The 9,820-nt window shown below is 47.5% G+C and overlaps 1 protein-coding gene across 1 annotated transcript in view; it reads left to right on the top strand.

Annotated features, from left to right (window-relative positions):
* The first annotated feature begins 870 nt into the window (after positions 1–870).
* Positions 871–9,820, top strand: part of Sft2d2 (SFT2 domain containing 2) — a 19,986-nt gene continuing 11,036 nt past the window's right edge. The window contains exons 1-3 of the mRNA XM_028758048.1: positions 871–970; positions 6,864–6,950; positions 7,150–7,235. Of these exons, the coding sequence (XP_028613881.1) occupies positions 908–970; positions 6,864–6,950; positions 7,150–7,235 (236 nt within the window). The 5' untranslated portion in view covers positions 871–907. The remainder of the gene's footprint in view (positions 971–6,863; positions 6,951–7,149; positions 7,236–9,820) is intronic.

The raw sequence follows: 9,820 nt of genomic DNA, 5'->3' as shown, positions 1-9,820 counted from the left end.
TGAAGTTCCTTTGTGTTCCTTTCCCATTTTCTTGGGAAGCAGGGACAGTGGTGGGAACTGAACCCAAAGCCTTGCGTATGTTAGGCAAGCATTCTCTGACTGAGCTACACCTCCGTCTCAGTGCTTTTTCTGAATCAATTTAATCTTAACATAGGTGTTCCAGATATCCCTGGCAACCAGAGTGCAAGCTGAGCACACTTCTGTCTTGTCTGGAAGATCCCATGACTTCGTACAGATTCTGCTTCATAGCCTTAGTAGTGCTGCAGACTGAAGTAAAGCATCTACCAAAACAAAAATATTGATTCTCCTCATCATTTGTCATCTGTTCTCAGGCCTTGTCCAAGTCATACCTCCCGAGCCACCATTTCCCCTAGGAATTACGTTGGAAGTGCTGCTTTTATGAATATATACAGTTTTACTGCTACAGCCTGTTGCACACTGATTTGTTCCACTTAGCGTCGATATATATACATATAATATATATTATTTTATAATTATTAATATACATAAAATTTATTTGTTTGTTTGTTTATTTATTTATAGCTCTGCGGTGTACACACAACCACCAGCGGATTAACTTCAGCATCCATGGGTAAGCCCGCCAAAGGCCTGCGTTCTTCCAACCCCTGGCACATGGTGGTGCTGGGCGCTGGAACGAATCCGCGAAGTCCAGGCGCGCAGCTCGCTTTCCCCTGGCTGACTTCACCCCAACTCTTCCGGCCCCGCCCCAGGTGACCCCTAGGGGCTCGTTCAGGGGGCGTGGCTGGCGCGGGGCATGCCGGGCGGGCAGGTGGGCAGGTGCCTGGGCGGGGCGCGCCGTGGTTGGCAGCGGGCGGAGGGGCGGTGGCTGCGCACCCGAAGAGCGGTCGGCAGTACGAACGCCGAAGGCGGCGGACGGGGTCCTGACATGGACAAGCTGAAGAAGGTGCTGAGCGGCCAGGACACCGAGGACCGCAGCGGTCTGTCCGAGGTGAGTGCAGCTTGGGGAAGTTGGCGTTTCTTGGAAAGCTGTCCTGCTCTCCTCCCGCCCGCGACGCTGAGCTCTGCTGGGACACAGCCACAGGTGGCAGCGCGGGCTCTTTGTGGAAGGCGTGGCTCTCGAACCCTCCCCAACATTCCCTCCGAAGGGCTGGAGGCTCTGAAGCAGGACCTCAGAAATCTGTGGAGTGGGAGTGTGGGTACCGAGGCCTCCTGGATCCCCGGCCCCGAGCCCCCATCCCAGCCCGACCGGCCCGGGAGAGCCCTTTGGTTGGGCGAGGCCGGCGGCCTTCTTAGAAGGATCCTCCGTCGGATCGCGGACTAGTTTAGGTTGTGGGGTGTGAGAACCAGACCTTATGCGTACTGCTTTGTAATTGTAAAACTCTGTGAACGCCTAATAACAGGGACCTACCAGGTCTCTGAGTCTCCAAGGTTACTTCCTAGACTACAGATTTCCAACACGCCCGGAGACTGCCAGTGTGTTTGTTTTATTAGTAGGGCTTTGATAGCTCTGCAACTTGCTCTCAAAGTCCCCGTGCTCCAGAGCCACTCAGAATGTCACATTTTAAGTGCTTTGGAAGTTTGTTTACATTTCCTTTCTTGAAGACAGAATTACGTTTTACTTGATGTTTCCTTAGTCCCGGTTTCCCCTTCTGAGAAAGAAGGGTGTTGAACAAGAAAGATGCTATAGCCCTTTCCCCTTGGAAACTGGAGTTACTATTTAATGTTTACTTGTGCTTCTTGTGCTTTTCCCAACATTCTGCTCCCTCTTCTGTGGTTGATTTTGTTCTGAGTTTTGTCTTTGCAAAAATACACTTGCACCTCCGAGGGAGTAAGAAATTATTTTGAAGCCAAATATGAGTGACCATGGCCCCAGGACAGATTCAGGTTACTGCAAAATCAGTGTTCCAACATGATAACAGTTTGATAAGTTCTTAGAGTAACAAAACAAAGTAATTAAGGTACTTTTCAGGCACGTCAGTGGAAGCAGTAAGCAGGCAGTTACAGCAGCGTGGAAGAATCTCAGCTGCAGCTCCGAGGGGCTGGCTGATGGCATTGTTAAGACCTTGTTAAGTGGCTGGCTGATGGCATTGTTAAGACCTTGTTAAGTTAATAAATTCCAAGGTGGTTTTTCCTTGTAGTTACAGGTAGGTTAGTCACTGTTATATCAGACACAGGTGGGCAAGAAAAGACTGCTTCCGTGGGGGCTAAAGCTAGCACAAGATTACTTGCAATTAGGCTCTGGAGTGCAACTTTCTAAACTCTGCATGACCATTAAAATTCAAATCAGTGATTTTCATGTTTTAATTTTTTTTCATTTTTAAAATTCTGGCTTCATGTGAACTTTCATATGAGATGAAACCTACAAACGCCCCAAGACTTAGTTGCCCATCATTGTCATGTAAAGATAAGCTCTGTAGAAGTAACAACACGCTGTTGTACAAAGTTGGGGTCTTAGAGGAGACTGGTGGAGGGTGCAGTGTTGACCGGGAGGTGTTGTCATCTTCTGGAGTGATGTAGTGCCATTTGAAAACAAATTGCCTAGACATCCCTCCCCCTTCACCCCTTTCTTCCTAAATGGTGAATGCTTGTGTTGGATTCAGTGAAGGGCTTTGATCTCCACTTCAACTCAGGCATATGTTACATCTATTTGTAAAAGATTGTGGCTTCACTCTTGTTTGAAAATATTCTCAGTTTCCTCTTTCCTAGTACAATTCCTGTTGATACGAGTATCGTGTGACCATTTCCAGGTCTGGAACTCCAGGAAATATTCTGTAGCCAATAGAGTTCTTCTTTGGGGATGTTTTGGCTTGTTAATCACTTACTAGGTCCCACCTCCTTTTAAGTACTCACTAGCGTGGTTACATTTTCGGAAAAACTGAAGGATTCTGTGGTTAAATTCCCGTTTGTATGGTTAGCTGGATGGAGTCACTTTCAAGTCTTTTCAGTTATGTAACCTGTAAGAAGTTACCAGAAAAGTTAAAAAAAAAAATTTCTAATTTACTTTAATGCCAACAGAGAAACTGAGAACTTCTATCTTCTGTCCTTTCTAGGTAGCTGTAGAGTTGGCAGGGCCCATACACACAAACAGCCTTCTGATCTGAGCCCTCTAATTGACACCCATCTTCATAATTGCACTTAAATCCTGGTTTCAGTAGAGTCCTTTCTGAAAGAATAGGCTTTCTGTTTTCTGGAAAGCGTTCTTGGGACAAAGGTCTGAAGGGTGTCTGATCATACCTCACAGGAATAACACAGCATTCCTTTCTTACCGGTTGCCAGTCTCACCTTCCTGGGCCGTCCCTAAGTATAGCTCTTGGCAATAGTCTCTCTTCCTTCTCCATCCTGGAGTCAAAGGGACCTTTGTGTATGACCACCAGTCAGACAGCTTGTGAGTACATTCCCTACACACTCTGTCTAGGTACTGTTTTAGCCATTTTGATTTTTGAAAAAAGCTCTGTCCTAGCAGGGTTTCCAGAAACAACAAGAGTAGAGAAAGATTTTTTCCATCAACTGAATTCACTTTCAGAAATTGACAAAAAGTACTTTCCTTTCACGGAGTCTACTTAGAGGAAGTGGAACAGCAACTTTCTCCTCTTTCCATGACAGAACACACATACAGTGGGAAACGTGGTAGTGAGTTACCCCTGTTCCCTACCCTGTGTCCCTATCCCCATTAAAGAACAGGTAGCATTTGGGTGAGCATTTAGACAGGGTCATCTTGAGACATTTGTTGAACCAAGTATTACTCTCGTCTGACGGTAGAAAGCAGAACCATACTTTTTGGCAGAAATGCTTTGTCTTGCCCATGATTTTATTTTTTCTTTTTGTTTTTTGTTTTTCCAGACAGGTTTTCTCTGTGTAGCCCTGGCTGTTCTGGAACTTGCTCTGTAGATCAGGCCGGCCTCCAACTCAGAGATCCGTCTGCCTCTGCCTCCCAATGGGATTGTTTACTGCCACCACCTCCACCACCCCTACTATCCATCTAAAGGGCCGCTGCTAGTCAGTCTCCCAGTCAGTTGGGAATCGAACTCTGGTCACCAGCATGACAGGTGGGGATCCTCATCACTATGGTAACAAGGATGACTCTTACCAGTGATTTTAATGTCTTCAGAGGCATGCATCTTACTGTCTTGCTCAGATTCCGATGCCAAGGCTAATTCAACTTTGATATTTTACAGTTTATCCCCCAAACAGAAAAAGGTTGACCTTTCCGAGTGTGGGTGTTGATGCTGGTGACCCCCGGCAGTTTATTCACTGCCCTGAAACTCCTCTCTTTATATGGCTCGGTTGTTTCCACCATGCACGATGGGGAGAGTGGGAGCTGTTCGTTTCCTTCTGCTCTTGGTGGGAAATTAATTACATGAGTTAGTCAGGAGAGGTCTAACTTGATTGTCTAGGGCCCTGTCATGCCTGGTAGCAGCATCCCACGGCTACTTTAGAGCTGGGGGAGTTGAAACAGGCTCTTCTAGGTGGACCAGTAGCCTCTGCTTAGAAACACAGGGCTCCGCTGTCAGGTCCTAGCATGGTAGTACATGCCCTCCTTATTAAATGTATATATATTATAGACTATAGAAATTAAGTACATGGAATGAATGGCATGAATACAGACACACACACACACACACACACACACACACACACACACACACACACAATTACTTCGTTTCCCCCTTCCTTTTTCTCCCTCCAAACCTTTTCGTGTATCTACACTGGCTTGCCTCCTTTCAGATTCACGGTCTCTTTCTTTTGTTGTTGTTATTGTTCTTGTGTTGCTGTTGTTGTTAGTGGTAGTTGTGTGTGTGTGTGCACGCACACACGTGTTACTAAATACATAAATTCCACCTGCTAAGCCTGTGTCTTGTTACTTGTACATCTGTGTTTTTCAGCTGATCATTTGGTATTAGGTAACCAGTTGGTGTGTTCCCTGGGGAAGATGTTTCACCTGCTCCAGCATTCCACAGTTGCCTGTAGTTGTCTAGGGTTGAGGCCTCTTAAGTTTTCCACTTCCACTTTAGCGTGTCTATTGATGTTTCCTTGTTCAGGTCATGTTTAGGCAGCCTTGTTAGTGAGACTTCAAGGGTGTGGCTCCTGACATTTCTAGAAGACATAATCTTATGTCTTCTACCTACCTCTTCCCCTGGCTCTTAAAGTTTTTCTGTCCCTTCTTCCACAATGACCCCTGAACCTTAGGTTTCCTAGGTAAGGGGTGAGTACTACACTTATCTATGGGATAAGGACAAATGTTTGGAATGTAGTTAGGGATTATGTTGCACCCCTTTTTGAGGTGCTAGAGATGGAACCCAAAGTCTTGCTTATGCTAGGCAAGTACTGTACCACGGAGCTACATTCCTAGCCGCCCATCCCCAATGTGCCTTCTCTTCAGGGTCATATTCTGTCAAGTTTCTGCAGATGCTCAGAGGGTGTGTGTGTGTGTGTGTGTGTGTGTGTGTGTGTGTGTGTGTGTGATTGCAGTGTCAGTACCTGTGACTCTACGGAAGTTGGGGGAGGGGGCTCCTTTTTGGTGACTTAAATACCTTCTCCTGGTGGAGATTAAGCCTCTCTGCACAGTGCCTGTCACATCTGAGGGGCCTCTTTATCATCTCTTCCAGCTTCTGGTTTGACAAGTTGGAAGTAGGTCACTGAGCTAGGGCCAGTCGGGTTGAGCGGGCTGAGGGAGTGGTCCTGCACACCTGCCTTCCTCCATCAGTCAGGTGGCACTCCAGCGGGCTGCTTCACCCCCTTTGTGAGGCTGTGCTGCCGGCATAAGGGGCACTTGGGTGTGTGCATGCTGCCCTGGCTCTGCTGATTCTGTTTGATCTCTTAGTTGCAGCTTCTGGTGTCCGTTTGTGGCAGTGAACCCTCTTGGATCTTATGGAGAGCCTAGCAAGGCCTCTGGTACAGACAGACACGTGTCATCTTGGATATGGGAAAGGGCCACTGAGATCTGCGCTCCAACTTTTCTGTTTAGTAGAGTTCTCCATGAAGTGTTGGCTTCCCTTGAACTTTACCTGGAGCAAGCATTAATCAGGCTGAGAATGGTAGAGCATCAAGAGGCATGGAAAGTGATTAATTGGCTGGGGTTGGCTGGGTGGTTTGGCTATTGGTGGCACAGTATAAGTAAGACTTAAGTAACAATGTGTTTTGGTAAGTGTGAGGGCCTTTTCCCTCTGAGGTCCCGGAAATGTTGCAGCGACTTCTGGGGTGATAAGAGAAATAAGAGAACATGGACCAGTGTCCAGCCCTCACTATTCTCCCATGACCCAGGCCCTGCCTGGCAGAGCCCCACCCTTCTAGTTGTAGGCTTGTCCCACCTGGACTGTTGTAAAGGTTGTGCTAAGGTCAGCTCCCTGCTTGTGCTTGAAGCAGGAAGTCTCTGCCTTGGGGATGCCCCACTTGAGGCGCAGTAAACATAAGTTGCTGGAGGGAAGAGTCAGGTCTGGATAGGAGTTCTTAGCTCTGCTAAGAGCTGTATGTGAAGGCTTTGTGTAGCTGTGAGTGTGTAGGATTCCATATTCCCTTCCTTCATCCTTTCTTTCTTCCCTCCCTCTTCCCTCCTCCTCTCGCCTTCTCTCCCCTCTCCTCTACCTCCCTCTCTTCCTTCCTTCCTTCCTTAATTTTTTTTTGTCATGTATGTGTGTGGGAGTACATGGGCAGCACTCACGTGGAGGCCAGGGGCCAACCTGCGGACTCATCTCCTTGTACCTTTATGTGATTTCCAGGGAGGGAACGAGATGAGCGGGCGTACACTCCAAGCCCCTCTACCTGCTGAGCTATCTCACTGGCTCAGAGCACCATTGCTGTTGGCCCTTAAGACCATTTGTCTTGTTTGTTTGTTTTCAGTAAGTGTGTGTGTATGTATGTAATTGTCGTTTTTGAAACTGCAGGTTGTGGAGGCGTCATCGCTAAGCTGGAGCACTAGAATAAAAGGCTTCATTGCATGCTTTGCTCTAGGAATCCTGTGCTCACTGCTGGTAAGATTTCCTTCTGTCCATGGCCTTTGCCTAGTTCTCTGCTGTAGCCTTCCCTTTGCCCAGTTTTCTCTTTGACATTAAATTAAACAGAGTATGGATAAACAGGGAGGGAGATAGGAGGCAGGGAGGGCGGCTGTGTGGCTCTGGTGTCTGTGGGGGTCACTGCGCTCACGTGCACATGTCCTCTGCTTCCCTTTAGGGTACTCTTCTGCTGTGGGTGCCCAGGAAGGGACTCGGCCTCTTTGCAGTGTTTTACACTCTGGGTAACATCACATCAATCGGGAGGTAACCTTCTTCTTGTTTCTTTTCTTCAGCCTTGTTCTTTATTAGATGGTGAATAGCCATCGTATGTGAGGGAGGGAGGAAGGGAGAAGATGCTCCTTGTCTTTAAGAATTTGGAGAGAAGGTAGATACTTGGCATGTATCACCTTCATATCTTCTTAATTCAAAAATATCCTATGTTGTAGTTTATCTCTGACACCCCTGGGAGAATCCAGAAATCGTGTCACCGGTGCTTTGTATGAGGGAACTTAGCAGAAAGCATTGGAATAATTTCTCCCAGGTACACGACGTAGCCAGCCCTCCTTGTGCTGCTCTCACTGCCCTCAGAGACAGGGATGCAGCTGCTGCTTCTGAAAGGGCTCACCATGTGAGTGGCTGTGAGACTGGCAACTGGTTACCATGTGGTGCCACACCATTCTTCTGTGTGAGGCACATGGTGTGTGCTTTCCAGAGGAGGTCACCCATTCAGCCTACATCAGGTGCACAGATAACTGGAGTGACCTTGTTCACTCTGATACTTCAACTGCATCTGTGCAGACAATGCTGGTCCTGCCTCCAGTGGGAAATGCTGTCCTAGCCCTATCAGAATGCACTTCAGGAATCTGACTGGGCCATCTTTCCTTCCCCTTTATTCTCCCCCATGTTTCTATAAATAACTTCAGAGTCCTATGGGGAAAGGGGTCCAGGAGCCCAAGTTTTCCCATGTGTCATAATTACTCAGTAGCTGTTGTCTTTTCTTACCTAACAGCAGGTCGAGGCAGTTTCTTACAGAAGGTGGTCCCTGGATTGCTTTTAACTCTTCCATCTTCTCTTTAGCAGCTACTCCAACCTTCTTGGTTGGCATTCTTCTCCCCTCTTCTTGCCCCTCTCCAGTCCAGGCTAGGGAGCCTTTGTTTATAGTCCTGTGTGACTCCCTGCCCCTTCTCTGCAGATGGAATCCAAACAGAGTATCTCCAGGCATCCCTGTGCTGCTTCTCAGACCATGTTCTCTGCCTGCTGTCCTGCCCACCTCTCTGCTCCCCAGTCTGGCTGATGACTTGCTCATTTGTCAGATCCTGGCTCTAATCTCACCTCTTGTGCATGCACACGTACATGCATGTATGTGTGTGTATATGTGTGTATGTGTGTATGTGTGTGTGAAGCTTTGCTGATTACTGCCTCCTTCCTGGAACTGGTAACCTCCCCCTTCTTCTCTGTCTTGTCTATACTTAGGAGACAGCACAGGTTGCAATGACTTGTTAACAGTGTAAAACACTTGTCAAGGGCTGCCTGCATGTGTGCCTCACTTGTCCCAAGTTCTATCCAAACTCCAGCACTGTTCCTACCCGTAGGTGGATGGTAGAATGTATAATCTAGGCTTAACTTACTTCTTTCTTTCTCTCTTTCTCTCTTTCTCTCTCTCTCTCCCTCTCTCTCTCTCTTTTTCTTTTTCTTTTTCTTTTTTTTTTTTTGGGTTTTTCGAGACAGGGTTTCTCTGTGTAGCCCTGGCTGTCCTGGAACTCACTCTGTAGACCAGGCTGGCCTCAGACTCAGAAATCCACCTGCCTCTGCCTCCTGAGTGCTGGGATTAAAGGCGTGCGCCACCACCGCCCAGCTTTCTTTCTTTTTCTTAATGAAACAAGGTCTCTACGTAGCCTTGTCTGTCCTGGAACTCACTACATAGACTAGACTGGTCTGAAGTTCACAGAGATCTGCCCGTTTGTGTGCCACCATACCCACTGGTCTTAGCTTCTCCAGCCTTGAGTTTTTAGTAAGATGCTGGTTTCTGTGGGTTTGCTTTGGGCCTACAGTGTGAGTTAAATGTATAGTCTAGAGTGCGCATAATTATAGATGCATGTTGCTTACTACAACAAAAGAGCTTATCTTAATGGGACAGACTCCATAGCAGGGCAGCGGGAAGCAGTGAAGAGACATTACTTTTGGTGTTATGAGGGGAAAGAAGTTTCTGAGCCTGGACACTTGAGCTCAGAAAATAGCTTAACCTCAAAGAGAGGCAGACACATTGTAAACAACAACAAACTGCCTTTTTTGAATGCTCAGTAGTTAATGTTATCTGTGCCGCTTGTATTGAGTGTCACCGATACAGAGCACCCGTAAGGTGTGCCTGCCACTTGGGTACTTCTTTGGGATCCAGAAAGTGTGACTGAAGCCTGGTGCCTGCACTTGGTGTGTTAGGTGTGTGTGTTTCCCTTGTGACCACTCTCTTCCATTAGTGAGCTCTCGCACCCCCTTCATCCAGAATCACACTAGGGCCTCCAGAGTAGATGTGGGCTGAGCACTAGTGCTTTGTCTTCTATGGGATCTCAGGTACAGTAACCCGCAGCTCAGAGTTGTTGAGGGGACGGAATGAGTACTGTATGTAACACCTGGGACTTAGCCAGCTGTAAGCCGGCACACCAGCAACCATAGTGGATGCTATTGAAATTCCTGAACCTCTAGGGCATGCTTTTTGTTTCCTAAGTCTGAATCTTGGTTTGCTTCTATGGGTAGGTAGTCAGGGAGGCAAAGTAGCACCTTTCAGAGAGGGTGGTGTGCAGTGTGGAGAGAGAGAGAGAGAGAGAGAGAGAGAGAGAGAGAGAGAGAGAGAG

This window comes from Grammomys surdaster, unplaced genomic scaffold, assembly GCF_004785775.1.
Source record: "Grammomys surdaster isolate TR1022 unplaced genomic scaffold, NIH_TR_1.0 130, whole genome shotgun sequence".
NCBI lineage: Eukaryota > Metazoa > Chordata > Mammalia > Rodentia > Muridae > Grammomys > Grammomys surdaster.
The sequence above is the reverse complement of the archived record's forward strand: the minus strand, read 5'-3'. Positions and strand labels throughout refer to the sequence as shown.